Genomic DNA, 20,277 nt, shown 5'->3' on the forward strand with positions numbered 1-20,277 from the left:
ATTCCATCAAGTCCCCAACAACACTTCCTGAAATATTTCCCCAAACCATGATGGAGCCTCCACTGTGTTTTGTACACAGTCACTGTGGTATCGCTCTCCTGATCTCCTCTGTACATATTGATAACAATTTAAACTTGAATCAAATCTTGATCCATCTAACCATCAAACTGGTTGACACAAATTTTCTGTGCAGTTCTTGTGTAATCTGACATACCTGAGTCTTTCCTTAAGAAAGCTTAATGACAGCCTCCCTTCCACTGAGCCCATTTCTTATGAGACAGTAGTTGAACCTAGTGAACAGTAGGTGGATCAAGGGCCAAATGCATCACTCAGATCCTGCCTGAGTCTTTGCTGGATATTTTTTTTTTCCTATTCCTTAAGGACATGAGATTCAGATACTGTTGCCTGTTATGTGTAGACATAACACTGGTTAATCCCCTCAGTGACTGAATAGGTCTGTGTTTAATGGCTTAATTTAACAATTAGACATTCCTCTGAAAACAATCAGGTACAAGGACTGGACTAAAAGTAAGTGAAAAAGCAGCTAATGTCCAAAGAAAAATTTTGAAAGAACTTTAGAGGTTTTCTCCAAAGCACTATCACTCAATAAAACTTAAAAAATAAATAAATAAATAAATAAATAAATAAATAAAATACAAGAAACTATGAGGCGCAGTTTGTAAAGTGAAACATGGAAAGTGAAAACAGGAAACTAAATATTTGGTTTCCTGTAACATTTAGATTTAACATTTAGATTTAAATATAACATTTAGATTTAACTTTTAAAATTGTGTTTTAAATATGAAAAGTTACAAACATTTTACTAAATGTTGTAAAAAATGACTCGGGAAAAATCATGTTTTTGTAAGGTTTTGAGCTAAATGTGGAAAAATGTTGCTGTTAATTTCAGCATGTTTCACTTTACAAACGACGCCCCACACGTGTTACTTTTTGGCATGCCAACACTTACATTTGATGGACAGTTTGGGGGCATTCACTAATGCACATAATCTGGATCTATTTCAGTCCTTGTGTTGCGCAGGAATGAAATACGACTCCTGCAACCCAACACCAGTCGCACAGCTTGTATCTGGTGTCGGTGTGTGCTAGTCAGAGCCAGCTTCATTTTCTTTGCACCCATTCACTGAGCTGTGAATGCGTAATATTATCAGATCCACACTGGATGACTGGATGATGGGCGTTCTCAGCAGTGATTGTAAGTAATATTAGTAAATCAGCCAAGACTTGATTTTTGAACAATAAGAACTGTAAAAATTACATCGCACTGGTCTTAGAGTAGTCAGTGTTTAGTTAGGTTAGTTTTACAGTTGCTTTTAAGTGACATCAGTACTACACACAGTGGGCTGGATTGGGTGTCGCTCACTCTGACCCTATTGTTTGTAACACTGTCACTCTGCCTGTCCCAGGAATTCAAACCCACCTCTTTGGTCAAAAGCAAAGAGGAGATCCTCCTGTTCAGTCAAAAAAAAGGCTTTAAAATGTTCACCTTTATTTGAAACAAGACATTTGTGTGTTTATCACAGACAGATACTCGGAACTTCTCTGGACTTCCTTTATACCACTGTCCAGGTAAGTTAATATTACGAAAATAGTAATTTATATTAATTAATGATTAAACAGCAAGTATACTCTAGAAGATTAGTCGCTGTATATATAAAATACTGCACAAAAGTCTTAGGCCGCCCCTCACTTAATGTTTTTCTATGAAAATGGGAAATAGATCCAATGATATTTTTATTTCTTTAAGTAGCTGTCCAGGCTTCTTTGAGATTCAAAGCCTTTCTTTGGATGTTAGCTACTTTTTGTCCCATGGTTTGCAGATGGCTGGAAATTATCACTCCATAAGACCTGTTGCCACTTTTTCAGGGGAGTTATTGTAGAATTTGCCGTACCTCAGCCTTCTTCAGTAAACAGATCAACCGAAAGGCCAGATGCATCTCTCGGGTCCTGTTTCAGGGCTTTCATGGATTTTTTCCCTTTTGCTTAAGGACATAACTTGCAGATCCTGTTCATCTGATGTAGATTTTTTTTTTTTTTTTTGGGGGGGGGGGGGGGGGAATCCCTTAGTGTTACTGCTGGCATTTTTCATAGATTCATCTAAAGACATAGAAACAAATGATAGCTACTAGCAATAAAGTGCCTAAAGATGCAATTAAATAATAGGTTCTTTGCTTGTCTATGCTTTCTGACTATCCAGAGAAGTGAAACATTAGATTTTCCTAATAAGTAACAACATAATTTTTTGTATAAAAAAATTATGTTGTATTTTTTTCTAAAATATGTGTGTTTTCTTGCTTTTATGACAGATGGTCTAATAAATTTGTTAAGTACTGTTTCTCAAGCTAAACTTGTGTGCAATTACAAACATCGCCTCTTTGTCCTTCTATACTAGTGGGGGTTTTTAGGGCTTTATCCTTCCTTCACATTCACTGATTATGAGTCAGGTCTTCAGCAGCCACATGGAGCCTTCACTCACCAGTGGATTCAGGGCTGATTTAAATAGACATTATCCCTGCGGTTATGGAGGAACCATACCTGGGTGAGTGTGATGCTGGCTTCATTATGAGACAGTCTTAGAATTTATAATGTAATATATCAAATGTAGTATAATTATATAATTATTTCACCTTCACAGGAGTATCACCAATCAACGCTGTAACAGCAGTGATGGCAGAAACAAAAGTCATGTTCGACTTAATGACCAACTGTAAGTAGCTGCTGATTTTATATAAATATTATAATCAAAAACTTCCTCTTCCTGTGTTTGTGGTGATACATAATAACAGTGATGGTGGGGTTTTTTTTGTGTGTTTTTTTTACCAGAATACCAAAACCAACGGACATAAATATAGCGTGAGTACTCTTTCCATAATGATAAACTGATTTGTTTTTGCACATAGTTCGACCCTTTCTTGTCTTTGTGCCTTTCATAGGGAGAAAATGATAAAGATTGCCATCCCAAAAGAGCATCCCTATTCATCGCACATCTCTCGTTTTGCAATGTTCCCATCCTTCCACTCACCAGATGACCCACATACAGGAGTCAGAGCTGCGTCTCAATCTTTCCTCAACCTCAGTATCCCAAATAGTGCACCTGATATCACTCTGCTAAGCAAAACTAAAGGTGTGATATTCTGATAAAAGGGAGTGGTAGAATGGTTAGGTCTTTAAGATGCTTCTTTTTTCACACCTAGGTGCTCCATATAGACTTGAGAGCTTAGAAACACCACTGAAAACAAGGAAGAAGGCTGTTATGTGGACAGGAGAACATGGCTTTTTTGATGTGAGTGATGAAATATCAGTGACTTCACAGTTTCACTGACGTTAATCGAAGCATAAAGTGTCTTCCTCCTTCCACCAGCATGCAAAACCAGCGAAGGGAGAGAGCCAGGTTTTCTACCCCACTCCCCCAAAGATGGTGCTGCCCAACCTGAAACTTCGAGACTGGGATTTGACGCTATCGGAGAGGACAAGCAACATCCTGAAAAACATGGAGAAGACCCTTTGGGTCACTTCCTACCAAATGCACTACACAGGTAAGAAGTGAAAATACTGAAAAATAAATCCTTGTTAAACAGAAAGTATCAAAAGTATTCAGTTCATCAGTTTTATCTATCAGGACATATCTTAATGACCTTGTAGTACCATATCACCCTATTAGAGCACTTCGCTCTCGCTCTGCAGACCTACTTGTTGTTCCTCGAGTATTTAAAAGTAGAATGGGAGGGAGAGCCTTCAGTTTTCAGGCCCCTCTTCTGTGGAACCAGCTTCCAGTTTGGATTCGGGAGACAGACACTATCTCTACTTTTAAGATTAGGCTTAAAACTTTCCTTTTTGCCAAAGCATATAGTTAGGGCTGGACCAGGTGACCCTGAATCCTCCCTTAGTTACTCTGCAAGAGACGTAGGCTGCCGGGGGATTCCCATGATGCATTGAGTTTTTCCTTTCCAGTCACCTTTCTCACTCACTATGTGTTAACAGACCTCTCTGCATTGAATCATATCTGTTATTAACCTCTGTCTCTCTTCCACAGCATGTCTTTTATCCTGTCTTCTTTCTCTCACCCCAACCGGTCGCAGCAGATGGCCCCGCCCCTCCCTGACCCTGGTTCTGCTGGAGGTTTCTTCCTGTTAAAAGGGAGTTTTTCCTTCCCACTGTCGCCTAAGTGCTTGCTCATAGGGGGTCATATGATTGTTGGGTTTTTCTCTGTATCTATTATTGTACGATCTACTGTGCAATAAAAAGCACCTTGAAGTAACTGTTGTGATTTGGCGCTATATAAATAAAATTGAATTGAATTGAATTGATGAAAAATCTTTGTATCTTGTATTTAGCAGGTTCTAAATTATTCACATACAGCACATGAAATATTACACCGTGCTGTTATATATTTAACCAAAAAAAAGCCAAAATGCAGAAGCAATGAGGGGAAAAACTAAGTACACCCTGTGGTTCAGTATCTGGTCAAGCACCTTTTAGCAACAGTACCTTGAAGTAATCATTTCTTTATGATTTTATCTCTCGCATCATTGTAGAGGAATCTTGGCCAAGTCTTCTTTACAATGTTGCATCAGTTAATCTGAGATTTTTGAAATTTCGTTTATACACAGCTATCTTAATGTCATGCCACAGCATTTCAATTAGGTTGAGGTCCAAATCAGCAGCCTTCCACCACTGGACCCAACAGTTGGTTTGATGTGTTCTTTTTAGAGAGATGAGGCTTTCATACTTGTTCAATCTTTCTGTTTCTCTGAGATCATTGTTGATGTCTTTTCTCACTGAGAAACACACACCTGAATGCTCCAGAACAGCAAACTGACAGGACTCGCAGAGGTTCTCACACTTACTGATGATCAATCAGTTGTTATTGTATTTTGTGCAGTAATCCAAAATCTGACATTAATGTGAAATCTTGTTTTAAGGATCAGGGCCAGCAAATCCTTTTATGACAGATGATTTCAAGGAAAAAATGACTAACTTTGCTGGGATTAATTCACACACGTCAAACCTGGTAAAAGCCATTGCATTTATTATACGGTAGCATTAACAGACCAGAACACTAATAAGTCTAATTATTTTCCCTGCAGCAAGAAAGGTCGCATCCTGTGTTTGTTCCTTCTAAAGCAAGGCAAGGATGTAGAAAAAGACTGGGGAGCAATGTCAGGAGGAGCAGCTGCAGTCCCACTGCTGCTGAACTCCAAAATACATCTCCAACTCTAAACCAAAGCACTGCCTCGCCTGCTGTGAACCAACCACAAGAGATCACAGCTATGCGTAATGAGGCACCAGATCTGAACCAAATGGGTCATACTCAATCAAAGTGCAGCACTAACTCCACAAAGGCACAGCAGACTGAGCTGTCCCAGGAGGTCTTACGCAAGCAGCAAGCTCAGTGCAAATGCTCTGCGCATAAGGGCAGAAAGAGGGAAAACTGCAAAGTCCAGTTTGACAATGTCATGCAAGGATCCCCGTCACAGAGCAACCAAGAGGCTAACGCTGCCCAGATCACAAACACAGAGCAACTCTGGGACCTGTCCAACCGCCTACATCCCCAAGGAGGGATAGAAGTCAACAGAGAGGAAAGCATCTGTGTAAAGGATGTGCTAAATGACAAAAAACTTTTTAAAGTTGGAAGAAATATACCCAGCTGTAGTCCACTACTTGAAGACAAAGACCAGACGGGCAGGGAATCACATCCCAAATTGTTACCAGGAGCAGAGGACAGAGAGCGGCTACATGGCAACTCTAATCCGTGCATCATGCCACGCTCTCCTGTCCTGCCAGGCAGTTCTTCCATTGGGACTGTGGGTAAATCAGGTGCAGCCCTGACCCTATTAGACCTTCAACATTCATTCAGCAAGTCAGAGGCTCATCGCAAGTTCAACAGCTCCATCACTCATGCCGCTGTGAACCTTAGAGACAACGTAGTCTGTGGGAAAAAACACAACTTCTATGGGATTAACTGCTACTACATCCATGGATGACCTTCCATCCAGCCATTTTTCCCACTTGCCCAATTCAGAATTGCAAGGATGGATGGAGTTGTTCCCAGCTGTCAGAGGAGAAATGGCATGGTACACCCTGGACAGTTTACCACTCTCACATTTACACCTACAGCCAATTAACCTAACCACATACACGTTTTTGGACTGTGGGAGGAAGCCTGAGGACGGGGAGAGCATACAAACTCCACACAGGAAGGCCCTGTCCAGCTGGTGGATTGAAACCCAGGGCCTTTGTGCTGTGAGGCAACAGTACTAACCACTGCAGCTCCCATATGGCCTTATAAACATAATTGTAATATCTCAGTAAAGCAATAGCAGTTCTAATAACCTGAATCCTGAAAGTAACTTAGTATTAAAATTTAAATGACTGCATGTATTTAACATTACTTAAGTGTGACTTTTCATAACCAAAGATGCAGTGGACAGTTTTTCAGAAGCATTATTGCACCTATAGAGCAATTTATCACAGGTTTCAATATAGGTTATTGTTACATAACACCCACATTAAAGACTTCTTGGCACAACTAAAAATGGACTTTCATGGACTGACCATAAGGAATACAGCCTATTTTGTGCAAGCCCTCATATGACTATAGTCACATTTAAAGTTTCTCTGTAATTGTATAAGAATGCAATTTGTTTTTCTTTCAGACTGAAGCTAATTAGAATAAACATATTACTGCGAGCACAGTAAGTGTTTCATCCATGTCGGAAGCATTGTTAATTTGCTCTTTACTTTCCCACATTTCATTTGCATTAGAGCTCAGGATTTATTTTACAGTACTGGTCTCTTACAAGCTGTGGCTAATTGTATCAAGTAAAATAAAAGCAACAGCCTTCAAAGCTCACTTCAGTGAGTTCAGCCAGCCTGCACAGTGCACACAGAAGCAATTCAGCTGTACCAGATTCATAATGCTGCACAGATGAATACTTTAGTCTTCCCTGTAACCTTTCCAATTTTACAGAGAGAGAGAGAGAAAAATACGAGGCTGATTTTTCCAGCAAATGTAACACAGAGTGCAGAACAGAGCATTGTGCTGCCTGTGTTATGGAATCCAACTCTGTGTATTATAGGTGCCGCAGTAACCTTCCAGCGTGCCACTGTGAAAGGAAAAAAAAGGCTCTTTTGCACAAAATCTGTTGCAGTCAGGCTGACTTGTGTGAAATGATTTTTTTTATGACAGTATGTCCTTGAGGTGCAAGCCTGCAGCCTTCACTGATACAACAGCGTCTCATTCAGACTTTCACTGAAAAAGAATAATGGCTCACAAAGCAAAGTAGACATGCACAGTTTGCTGTTTAATAATGGAGACAATATCAGTTTGTCGACGGGATGGAAATAAAAATTATATGGCTTTTGTTGAGTTCTGTTTCTGTCTGCTGTCATAATTATGCAATAAGTCTATACTTAAATCACGTGAAATGACTTAAATGTATAGAAAAACGTACCTATTTACTCAACTGTTGTATGTTTGCATTTTAATCTGTTTGCAGACGCTTTGACTGTTTAACAGCACAGATGTGATTCAGCAGTGTATCCAGTAGGTGGCGGTATATGCTAACTTTTGTCGTTTGAACTTCATTTATCGCTTCTAATAACAGTTATTTAACCATTTTTGTGATATTTACTAATGTGAATAGTCAAATAAAATAAAATAAAATAAGTCAAATAAGATATTTATCCTCTAAGATCCACTATAACGCATTAATTAACAGGACTGCATGTAAAATATGAAGACTTCTACACTGTGTCCTTGCGCTTTGGGGACCTCCTCTACACGTCTATGCGTCACGGAAACATGTCAGTGATAGAAACGCCGCCCCTTTAAGTTGACGCCGAGCTTTGCTTTGCAGTTTAATTGGAGTTGGCCTCAGTCAGTCGCCTCTCATCTCCCTCCTCCGTACAGCGGTGGAGAGACTGATGCTTTTCAGCGCGGCTGGATGGTGCATGTGTGTACTTGTCATAGTAGAGTAGCCAGGCTGTTTGGTTGGGGCTCTAAATTGACTATCTCTTCTCCGGCTGTGGCCTTTCCTGTAGTTAAACATCTGTTCACCGATCGTGTCCATCTGTAGCTCAAGGTGAGTGTGTTTTGTTTCTCTCTCTCTCGTCCAAGAAAAACTCTTTGGCCTTGTAATTTTCTCTTATGCAATGATGAATCTCAAACCCTCTGGAAGTTATTTGATTGATTATGATCTTTCAGCCGAACAAATCAGGTGCATGTGAATCTTTAGTTGTAATGTTCTTCGAAACACTTCAGCAGAGTCATCAAAGTTTAACAACCCATCGATAAACTGGATAAATGTAAAAGCGCTTGACCTTAAATTTATGTCCTATAGTTTAACAAGCAACTGGTATTTATATATTTGTTTATTTGTTTATTTAAAGGTCTGGACATGAGACAATATGAACAACAATAGATCACTTTGGTCTCCAGACTCTTGAGTCTTCTACAAGTTATAAAAGATGGTCTGTTGTTTCTATGATAAACCTAATATGCAGTAGAACTCATTAGCTTCACAGGCGACAAGTCATAAGCCAGGACTGTGAATAATGTGCCTTTATGACTGTGTGTATCTCTCATGCTGAGTGGATGTAGGTGTGTGTGATATCCATTTTCAGATTCAATCATGGCTGGAGCTCAGCATCTCCTGCTTAACAGATAGTGGTCAAAGCAAACAGGATTATGGAGGATTTTGCTTTGTTTCACATGTAATATTCAATATTTATGGTAGTTATCAGTGCACCCGAGCAGGATTCATAAATCCAGCTGAATAAGAGTGACTTATGGCACAACTTCACAGTGAAAAAAAATGTGACTCAAAGCTGTTTTGTCAGAGATCTATGTGGCTCATATACAGAGTAATTTTACAGCTAACACAAGGTCGCTCAGTTTTCTAGAGTCCTGTGTAAACAGTGCAACAGAGGAGGCTTTTCAAGTGTTGCTTGAACTGTGTTTGTTCAAACATGTATGGGGAAGGCCACTCAGAATTTCAGCATAAATGCACGCTGGCATGAGGTGGAGCAAAGGAGGTAGATAGTGTGCATGCTGCCACAGATTTGTACACAGTTAAGGAGAAAGTCAAGGTTATTCAGTGGAACATTGAGTTTTATTTTTATTTTTTTCTTAGAGATTGGCAATGTTGATTGTTGTGACACTAAATTCTTGAGGGCTTGGTAAGTTTCACTGTATAAACTACTTCTCATTTTTCTGTCACAGCTGTGCTCACTGGGGACTATGGTTTGTTTGGTGGCCGATCTGTCTTTCCTGCAGCTCCTGAGGTTTTTTGCTCCTATCACGCCCAAGACAGTGATTGCAGTCAAACACAAAGAGACTGTGAGAGAGAAGAATCAATAGAATCTGTGGAATGCAACAGCGAGAAATAAAATAAAATTGCTTTGTCTGGGGGAAAACACATATAATCGCAGAGTTTCAAAAAGAAAACGTGGTTAAGGAGGATTTTCTAAATTTATTTTATTTTATTTAACTGGACATTTTGTACAGTAGAATATTTATTTTGAAAATCCTAAATAATAGGTGTGGTGCTTAATTTAATTTCATGGGTATAGCTAGTATTAGCAGTAAAGCACTGCATTTCATAAGGTGACCTCCAGCTCACAGTAATTTCACTGAATGTTTGAATGGGCCTATAATCTGTCAGATTCTACAGAATTCGTTCATTTTGGTGCTGAGTCTTTATATTGCATGGGCTGTTTCCAGTTTTTTAGGTCACCTGCTGTTGTGTTGTTTATAGTGTAACATCATATTGCAGAAAATTGCACAGCACCGATGGTCAGGCCAGCACATTGATATTTACCAGTCAATAATTTCCTTGCAATGATCAACAGAATTCAGATAGCAGAGGATGTATAGAGCTATCATTTTCGCACACTGGCTCATACAGTGACCTGTGTGAAGTAGTTGTGGCTTCAGGGTGTACGTTACAAAAAACCCCAAACTTATTTGTAATAGCCGCTAACTGGCAGGTGAACAATGCAAAAAAAAGTGTCAACAAAGCAGCTGTTGTGAGTATGTGGCAGGTGTTTTTGCTATTTTTGCAGGGCCTGTAGGTCTACATAAATAATTCATGTGGTTTCATATCTAAAAATATACATGTGGTTTTGGGCCGGCACAAGAGAAGCTCCTCCTTTGAGCTGTAGTTTCTGTAGTTTTCAAATTCAACTTAAGGGTTTTTGTTTTGTTTTTGTTTGTTTTTTTTTTTTGGGGGGGGGGGGGGGGGTTCTAAATAATAGAACTGAAAGAAGTTTCTCGGATGAGAGGTGAAACGTCTTCAAGCAACTTGAAGAAGTCCAGACGCTTTTCTTTACAAGCTCCTTTGACTACGATGACCTGGATGACTGAGAACCTTCACAGACGTTTCTAAATAATAAAACCCTGCAACAGGCTGATGACTTTTCCTCTTGCCTTATGACAGCTGAGATAGCCTCCAGCTCCCCAACACAACCCTGAATTTGATAGCAGGATAGATGGATAAGATCATCACTCCCGCTGTTATGCAATTTGTCCATCTACTTTTTGTCCAAATTTGTAATATAGTTTTTTAATAGCAGCTTGCTACTCTTGTCTTCAGCCTCCTCCAGGCATTGGAGAGACTGAAAGAAGCTCAGAGGCTGGTTTCGTAACTCCCTCACAGACTGCCAGATATCTGCATGAAATTTTAACGAGGGCGGCACTAGTTGATACTTATTGATAAAAACCAATAAAGCACAGTGAGGGGGAAAAAACATGTTTTTTTCCAAACTCCTGCATATGGTAAATGGCCTGTATTTATATAGCGCTTTACTAGTCCCTAAGGACCCCAAAGCGCTTTACATATCCAGTCATCCACCCATTCACACACTGGTGATGGCAAGCTACATTGTAGCCACAGCCACCCTGGGGCGCACTGACAGAGGAAAGGCTGCCGGATACTGGCGCCACCGGACCCTCTGACCACCACCAGTAGGCTACGGGTGAAGTGTCTTGCCCAAGGACACAACGACCGAGACTGTCCAAGCCGGGGCTCGAACCGGCAACCTTCCGATTACAAGGCGAACTCTTGAGCCACAATCGCCCGTCTATAATAGCGGTCTTTCTGTGGCATTTAAAACTGATCCGATACTGTCTTTAAGAATGACAGTTTTTATGTAACAGAACAGTTACTTCTGCTTTTCAAGTTCAAATCATATCAACAAATACCGACATAATAAAGCATGACAGTGTCATTTTATACAGTCACTTGCCACTTTATTAGGTACACCCTTCTAGTACAGGGTTGGGCCCCTGAGCTGCCTTAATTCTCATGGCATTGGTTCAACAATCCCCTGAAAACGTTCTTTAGAGATTTGGATTCATATTGACATGATAGCATCACACAATTGCTTCAGATTTGTGGGTGAAGGCCATCTGAGTACAGTGAACTCATCATCATGTTCAAAAAATCTGTTTTAGATGATCTGAGCTTTGTGACAAGGCAGGATTCACCCCTGCTTTTATGATGTTTACACCAAATTCTGACCCTACCATTCGAATTCTCACAGGGAAATCTAGACTCATCAGACCAGGCAATGTTTTTTTTCCAGTGTTGCCTGGTCTGATAAGTTTTAATTGCTGAGGAGATGCAAATTCTAGTCCTAGTTTCCTGTTCTTGGCAGCTCATTGTGGTATTCCTATGCTGTGTAGCCTGTCTGCTTCAGGGCTGAACATGGTGTGCATTTAGAGATGGTCTTCTTCATACCTTTGTTGTAACATTCTTCACTGATCTCCTGCATCATCAAAGCATTTTTACACAGATAACTATCGCTCACTGGGTAGTTTTTCTTTTTTGCATGATTCTCTATGAGCCTTTATGCCATCAACAACTATTCAAAGTCACTTAAATCACTTTTTCCCCAAATCTACACACATAAATGTGCTCCCATGTGATGGTCAACGAGTGCTGCAACAGATGTACCCAATAAAGTGGCTGGTTAGTGTGCATATTTGGTGGTAGTGCTCTGTTCTGAGACCACTCCCCATTTAAAGTCACTTAAATCACCTTTCTTCCTCATTTTGAACTTCAGGTCTTGTCTTTGTATCAACATGCCTAATTACACAGAGTTGCTGCCATGTGATCTGAGTAGTTGCAGTTGAACAGATGTACCTAATAAAGTGGTGAGCTGGTGCATAAGAATCTATCCCTGCTTATTTTCACAGCTGTAGATGAAGGTTCTGTTAATTTGTAGTTCTCGTTGCTTTGTCCTCACTGGTTGAAAAACCAGGATATTGTGAATTTTAAATAAGTAACATAACACTCCATATATATCGTGTCAGTCCATAAACTTTCAGAGATGGTTCTCATCAACCATCTTCATAAACAATGATGAATCCGACTCTTTGATTTTGGATTCTTTGATCCTTGGACTTTTCAGTCTTATGACCTGGACATGCAGTGATGTTCCAGCTTCATCAGAGCTCCCATCATGTAGTATCCTTGTCTGATGTAAATATAACCAGCTAAACATGTTCACAGCTGTATGCTGTGCTTTGTGGCTAAGTACTGCCTCACAGTCCTGTTTTGAGTGACTCGAATTCTTGTTGGCGTGATGTGACAGATTTCAAAATATGATAGTGGTTGAATTAATTCGGTACTGAAATTGGCAGTCTGTTCACATTTTTTAGTCAAGTGAACTTTTTAGATTTGGTGTGCAATATCAAGCAAGAAATATATTAAGGTGTCTATTAGCAACATCATATGAGGAAAAAAACTTTATTTGGGCACTAAATTAGGTCAAAAGACGATGGCTGAATTTTCAAAAACCTGTAGGTGAGATCTGATCTCTCCGCAACTTTAGCAGTACTGACTGCAACTGACGTCTTTCAGAGGATGACTGCAGAGTAACCACAAAGCACGAGCTTGTCAGAGAAGAAAACTCAGCGCTGCTTTGTGTTGGCTCCTCATTCTTTTGTCACTTCAGGGATGCCACAGTTTGAGTCATCCTCTGGTGCTGTGACAGTTTATATCGTTAGCTTCATAGCATAAGTGCCTAAGTCATTGACTTAGTCAAATGACTTAGGCAATTATGCTATGAAGCTAACGATATGCTACAAAATCAGGGAGGGACTCATCTGTGCTGTCCTGATGTAGTTCGTGCATGAAGTAAATCTCTCAAAATGTGGTAACTCCTCTCAGTCAGACACTTCTTTTTCTGTTCATAAATGGAAGGTAAAGGAAGACGATGCCATGTCTAAATATATCGTCACTCCAATGTCTAAGAGGTGGCTTGTGGCAGTGCAGATGTTCATTTAGCTTTTTAGAATTAGAATTAGAATTAGAATTCAACTTTATTGTCATTGCACATGCACAGGTACAGGGCAACGAAATGTGATTTCTCTTTATTAAACCTGTTTTTCGTCCCCATGAGAGTCATAACTACTGTTATCTTTAATTGGGGAAGCAACAGCTGCATCACCTGACAAGCAAGTTGCTACATGATACATCATAAAGAGCTCTCTGGGCCCGGAAATCCAGCCAATCTATGTTTTTCCCCTCTCTTATCAGCAAGTGTTGAACCAAGCTGCAGCTATTCTGCATTCTAATAGGCTGGTGCTGAGTTATGAGGCTGTCTGGCTCCCTTACACTGAGAGTACAACAAAGGAAAGGACCTCTGTCACCCTCAGAGCTGACAAGAGAAAGAGACAGTGAGGGAGTTACGGGGATGTTGGAGCGTAGATGGTGCACCGAGGTTATAGCTGATTAACAGGATGCGGTGTAGTAGTTTTGAGAGTGTGACACAGAGCCTGTGACGTGTCAGGCAGTTTTAGGCATGAATGAGAAAGGTGGCTGTGTTTCTAGCATGAAAATAGCTCTACAAAGCTTTCCTCTTAGGGTGATGAGCAGTGACAGCTTCACACTTCTGGTTCATACTCCTGAAAATGTAATACTGCAGATAGTGGAGAGGCACTTTAAGCTCAGCACCGTGATCCCTTTTTTTGGAGCAGCTCCCTGTGGCCTTGGCAACCTTTCACCACAACTCCTTAAAGCAGATCAGGAGCAGGCGTGACTGTATGCGCGCCTCTTTCAGGAAAGGGTGTGCCTCACACACAGGGAGACGTGGGCTGGCAAACATTGCCATGTTGGAGGGTCAAGAGCTGTGAGAATGAATAATATCATTATATTGGGATGAACTAGTGTTCTTTCTGTGTCAGTCCACAATGCTGATGGCTTGTTGGGTGCTCCCATGATAACCTGGGATACTGAGAATAATCAAGTAATATATGAATAAATAAAACAAATATAAAGTTCTGTAGAGCCCTTGATCTGCAGACAATTTAAGAAGAAGGACTGCTTTCACCCTTTTCACATTTACACTGATTAAGTTTCTTGGGAAGAGATAGATCACATAAGTAAGGTGATTAATTACTGAACCTAAACGTCACAGTCTTTCCTCTTACTGATAAACTGAGGAATTGAGCGTGTTCTTGACAATCATTCATCTAATGATTGACCGAGTTAACCAAGTTGACCGAGTATTTATAATACTTTATTTATCAATTTTAAAGTTTTATTGATTTTAATTTTCTTTTCTTTTTTTTTCAAAAGAGACCTGGCCAAATGAGCAGCAGAGCTGGGGACCCAAGTGAGTTTGAGGTCATTTGAATGAGGGCTGGTCTCATTTTGGGGTTCTATTCTGCATTGCTAAGCAACAGAGTAGCCCTGTTGCTAGGCATCATCATCTTCATCATGCTACAGTTCAGATAGTGATGACCTATCAGTGATCCGATGCTGGCTCAAGCATAGATCTATGCTCAAACTCTCATCTTTTAAAAAGCTGCATTGCTGTGTCCCTTATTATGAATAGTCGTGTTTCCTCATACGTCTCCTGCCATTAGCACTATTCCTGTGCAGCACATTTTTAAACTAAGTGTTTAAAAAGTCATAATAATGTACACTTAAAATACTGTTGGCTCCAGTTTACCCTTGTTGTCTCTTCACTGACTCTCACTTAAGATCATAATATCAATTAGTTTAACTTCCTATCCCTTCAAAACCTTGCTGGTATCTAAGTTTTCATCTTAGATTTCAACCAAAGACAGAACAGTGCAGAAATTGTTATTATCATTTTTAGACATAATTAAGTCATGATATCTTAGCTTTAGACTTAAACATGCTAGCTAGCTTAAATCTGTTCAGCATTTGAAATCCTCTTCTTCATTAATGCCTTAATGCTGTTTGACCGTAGCATCTGGGCAAACACTGCACTGCTCACTTTGTTTGCTCTGAAAGAATCTGTACCATTTTCAACTAAAGACATATTTAGACCTGAAATCGCTAATTACATCAGACCTAACAAGCAGACTGCCTGCTCTTTTGCTGTGACATCTGTGGCCACTGATGTTACAGAGTAAGATGTAAAAGTAATTAAGAAAATTCAAGAAATTTAAATTACTTTGGCAAAGCAGCAGTAACTAAGAAGATCAAAGTAGTGAGATTAGAATTAGAATTTTTGAAGAAGATTTTAGAATTAGGACAGGGAATAAGAAGGTCAAAGCCGCAAAAGAAGGAATCTCTGTATGTGTCTATTCCCTTTCACATCAGTTACGTCAACTTTTGCTCACACTAACACATCTAAAGATAGAAAGTCTACGCAAAGTGACATGCAAGGATTTAATGGTGATTTAATGGTGCCCAGTGGTGCAACCTTAATGCCTGCACCATTGGGCGATACACCAGTAACGTGTATAAGAGAAACTTTAAAATTTCATATTCTGTTTTCTGTGCAATTGTTCATGCTCTCACTAAATAATTCTTCCAACTTGAACAGGAAACTGAGATAGGAGCTGTCACTTCTGCTCTTCTGTTCTGATTGCATCCCATTGAAGAACCCAGCCTGCACCTCTAAGCAGTTTTCAACATCACGATCTCTGAAATAGTCTTTCAGATTTGAATTATTTGCTTTTTCTCTTCTGCAGTTCCTTATGAAAGCACAGCTTTATGATGTGTTATCATTTCATGAATATTGCAGACTCAAATGTGTGAGAAACCACAGATTGGAGAATAAAGAGAGTTCTCTACCTCATGAAGTGAGATTCATTCAGTGAAGTAAACAAGGGTACTAGTGGGCTGATCTCTCTGAAAAATAAGCATCAACGGTTAAAGGAATGCTTGAATATTCACGTTGAATATTAATGCCTTGAATTTTAAGTTAATAGCAGAAATTTTAGCAAGTGTGATTATTCCGTTCAGTGGTAGACTGTGATGACAATCAAGAACAGTTTCCAGTTGTTAATCAGAACCAAATTCATTTGGTTCATTTGATTCTTTTGAATCCTGCCTTCCAGCTTATGACTTTGTTTCATCAATGATATGTTTTGCACTTGTCACCAAACTCAAAGAAGTGAAGCGTCTGTTCATGAGTCACATGCTAGCCTTCTTTACTCTTTTATATAGTGTTGAGACTGTGCATTGCTTCTGTTAACCAGTGATGGCCTCTTTTGTTCCAAAGAGAAAATTATTCATGAATCTATAAAGGAATCTATACAGAACAGGACCTATAAGAAAAATCAATAATGGCATTGGTATCTGTGAAATAATGTCAATATTCCTATCAATATAACTGATCTGTATAATTATTACTATTTATATGCTTCATAACTATGACACTAAAGCCAGCAACAGGTTATTTTCTCAGCAGAAAGACTAAAATAGGGGTCAGCATCCTGTTAATTTAAAATTTTATACTAAATCTGTATATTGATTTTATAGGCTTTTTTCTTTTTAAATCTGCGATACATTACATCATTCAAATCAAAGAAAAATGTAGATGTAAAAGTACTTTTGCTTCATTTATGTCAGTTTCTCATTTCCTCTCATTGTTCATTTGTGTTTCAATAAAAAATAAAGCCTAAGTGGCATCATCCCAGTGGGGCAGTGTGCAGCTGTAATATGATTACTGTTATTAAGGTGGTAAGTTTCAGATGCAACAAATGAGTGTGCCTCCTTTGTCAGCTATCAGATAAAGGTCTATCTTTCTAAGGAAAATACATAAAAGGGAATAATAGAAATACATTTTGATGTATGCCTGTAGTTATATCGTCAGAGGGACAAAATTAGAAGAAAGATAAATAAGTGTCTAGTTATTGCCAGATTTTGTATTGTTTTCAGAGTGCTTTTAACTGAGAGGGATAAGCTCCCGGAAAAAAAGCTGGTGAGACTGCAAGGATAAAGTAGCTACTGCAACATCATGTTGGGTGTGTTGTGTTTGCAGAGGCAGTTTATAACCTTTAGGCTGGTTGTTTGAGAGCCAAAAAAGACAAGAGAGAAGAGTGATGTTTACCCTTGAACCAGTTCTAAATCAACATTGACTTTCTTCTAATAAGTTCATTTTTTGTGATCCAGCCACTCTCACAAGAAAAGGATCAGTTTAGATTCAGCCCATGATGAATGAGAGGTCATTGGTTTTATTGAATAAAATTAAAGACTTGTCTTCTGCTGTCCAATTCTGGTAAGTCCATGTGAATTATAGCCTCGGTTTCCTGTTCTTAGAGTGAACAAGTCACACCTACTGTGGTCTTTGGAAGTGACATCATCAGTGACATCATCAAGGCACTTTCTCTTAGAGAACTGCTGCTGACTGATATTTTTTCAGACCGTTCTCTGTAACACCTAGAGATAGTTATGTGGAAAAATCTCAGTGAATCAGCAGGTTGTGAATTACTCAGACCAGCCACAATGACGTCACATTCAAAGGCAATTAAACTGCCATTTTCTTCCTCTTTCTGACGCTCAGTTTGAAACTCAGAGGGTCATCTTGATCATGTCTGCAAGCCTAAATGCAGTGAGATGCTGTCGTATGATTGGCTTGTTAGATATTTACGTTAATAACCTGGGGTTGTGATTCCCACTTCAGCAATTTTAAGCACGCTCTTCCTGCTGGTATTTACTGAACTCCAGCAGCGTCTCGCCTCTTGTGAAATGAATCTCACTCTAAAGTTCACTTCTGAGATGAGGGAGTCTTTCCCCACCCTGTTACATCTGAATTACTGTGATGGATCAGCAGCTAATATGAGCTTAAGTGCTATCATTTTTGCAAGCACGACTCTATTTCCTAACAAAGCTGCTCTGTGGGGGTTTACCCATGAGTCTTTTATTCTGGTGAGTCACATCCTAATGATGCCTAAAAGCCTGCTATGCATGTCATCCTCATTGGCAGACTGGATTTAGTGAAAGGACAGAGGAACATCTGCAACTTGAACTGCAGATGAGTTACAATAAAGGGCTTTCAGCTTCTGTCAATGTGGTTAGTGCAGCTTAGAGGGACATTAAACCATGTATAACTTAATTTGAAACCTACTGCTGACCAAAGATTTGTTGACAATTCTCTGGTACGCCTTAAATTAAAAAAAAAGAGAGCGAGAGAATGGGCTTCATAACAGTGCACAAGGGCTTTGAAAGGCTTACGTCTCAACAGCTTGGGAGGTGTGCTTTATCAAGCACTTGCTGACATTTATGATTATTTTGTGTTATTAATCACACGATTAATTGTGATATGAATGTGCTTGCCTTTGAGCATCTTTGTGTGTTATGCAGCTGATACGAGTCCAAACTTTTCCAAGCTTTTATTAATTACTTTTAGCTCATCGTGTGTGTTCGCTGCGTTACAAAAATCAAGTAGACAATAAAACATTTTTCATATTTTTTGGCATTTCGTAGCCTAAGCAGTTACTCAGATTCATAAATGATGAAAAGAAATTGCTGGCTGCAGGCTAAACTATGCCATCCCCCTATGTATTTTTCTTTCCTTTCTGTTCTGCACTCTATGTCACCATCCTATAATGGGCAAAAACACCCCCATATCACAGTAAGAGAAGACTAGGGATGGGTACCGGTATCCGGTTCTGACATAAAGTAACCAGACCGAAAAGCAGCGCACATTTCGGTGCTTTATTTCGGTGCTTTTTTTTTCTTTCTGAGATGTCATGCACTTTGGATTCTAGCCAATCACTTTACCTTTGCAAGCGTAGTAGGCGGGCCCAGGTATGTACGTTCTTTTAGAGCAGATCTACAGATTAAAAATGCCCAAGGCCAAGCGGTCAAAAGTCTGGCTGTACTTCACAGCAAAAGATGCAAACTCAGCAGCCTGCAACAAGTGCTTTAAGATGATACTGTGCAAAGGAGGTAACACCTCGAATCTGATGAAACACCTGGCGATGCATAGCGTTTTTTTTTAAAGCAGAGAAATGCACCGTATTTGATAGCTTGCTGCGAGATCTCACACCGAGCACATCTACTGCGGGGTGGTGCCTGTTATCGGACCCGGAGTTAGCAACATCCCCCAAGAACCCAAAGAGTAGAGTCCTGGCCCCTAGCCCTGCCAGTGTAGCAGAAATGATGACGGATGATGTTAGCAGCAGCAGCCGTTCTTCTCTGCGTGAGTAGCTTAATGTTGTTCGTGTGTAATTTGTTGAGTAGGCTAACCACATTATTACATTAATGCATGTAAGGTGAACTAGCACGGCTGTCTTCTTGTTTGATGGCAGATACTCCCTTCACCCTGGCCAAAAAGGCTAAAATGATCAAAGAAAAAGTGGAAAACAGCTAAACATGAGAGATGTTTGGACAAAGTTTGTTTTTTCCATTGTTTAAGCACTGCTTCCAGCCAAGAGTGATACCATATATGCCCCATAGCTGCAGAAAAGGCTAACATTGTTATCTTTTTACAAAAAAATAGCTAAACATGAGAGGTTTTTGGACAAAGTTTGTGTTCTCCATTATTTAAGCACCGGTTCAGCACCGTTTAAGCACCGGCACCGTTTCAAAAGTATCGGTTTGGCACCGGTATCGGATAAAACCTAAACGATACCCATCCCTAGACAAGACTAGTCTGTGAGTAAGAAAACCAGGACAGCCAGTAAAGGTCATAAGACATCTGTCTCACTGAAGTGTTATGCTAATTTGTCATTACAGAACAACTGTGGGATTCACCCACCCATACTGAAATATTCAATAGATGTTAGTCACCTCTTCATTTAGCCTTTTGTGTTTGAGGATTTTTTTAAACATTATCATGCAGACCCACTAAAGAGTCGCAGTGAGGCTGTACACAACTGCTTATATCATTCTATAAATCAATGAACTTCTGGTAGGCTCACTTTACTTTTACTGGCTTGTAGACCTATAATAACCCTGCATCCTCAGATATAGCTCTATGTGTTTTTTAGCTCTATCCAACTTATTTTACTATTATTAGTCACACTATCTGTAATGTTTTCAT

At 39.6% G+C, this 20,277-nt stretch overlaps 2 protein-coding genes across 4 annotated transcripts in view; both read left to right on the forward strand.

Annotated features, from left to right (window-relative positions):
• Window positions 1–1,090: 1,090 nt before the first annotated feature.
• spmip4 (sperm microtubule inner protein 4) lies at window positions 1,091–7,607 on the forward strand. Of its 2 annotated transcripts, XM_085422761.1 has the most exons (10): window positions 1,091–1,216; window positions 1,545–1,590; window positions 2,414–2,560; window positions 2,657–2,728; window positions 2,845–2,874; window positions 2,955–3,145; window positions 3,216–3,304; window positions 3,383–3,557; window positions 4,944–5,032; window positions 5,109–7,607. In XM_085422761.1, exons 3-10 carry the CDS (start codon window positions 2,457–2,459, stop codon window positions 6,003–6,005), a joined length of 1,647 nt encoding a protein of 548 aa, XP_085278887.1. In that variant the 5' UTR covers window positions 1,091–1,216; window positions 1,545–1,590; window positions 2,414–2,456; the 3' UTR covers window positions 6,006–7,607. The 2 variants fall into 2 exon arrangements, with proteins under 2 accessions (XP_085278887.1, XP_085278888.1); XM_085422762.1 differs by lacking the exon at window positions 1,091–1,216 and having other exon boundaries at window positions 1,432–1,590; window positions 4,055–5,251.
• A 295-nt stretch (window positions 7,608–7,902) lies between these two features.
• The window catches only part of osbpl3b (oxysterol binding protein-like 3b), a 36,254-nt gene continuing 23,879 nt past the window's right edge, over window positions 7,903–20,277 (forward strand). For both annotated transcript variants that reach the window (XM_085422763.1, XM_085422764.1), the window contains exon 1: window positions 7,903–8,105. The gene's annotated coding sequence lies outside the window, so the exon portion shown is untranslated. The remainder of the gene's footprint in view (window positions 8,106–20,277) is intronic.

Source organism: Rhamphochromis longiceps, linkage group LG11 (genome assembly GCF_057381845.1).
Source record: "Rhamphochromis longiceps isolate RC_006_pf linkage group LG11, R_longiceps_female_GT1.1, whole genome shotgun sequence".
NCBI lineage: Eukaryota > Metazoa > Chordata > Actinopteri > Cichliformes > Cichlidae > Rhamphochromis > Rhamphochromis longiceps.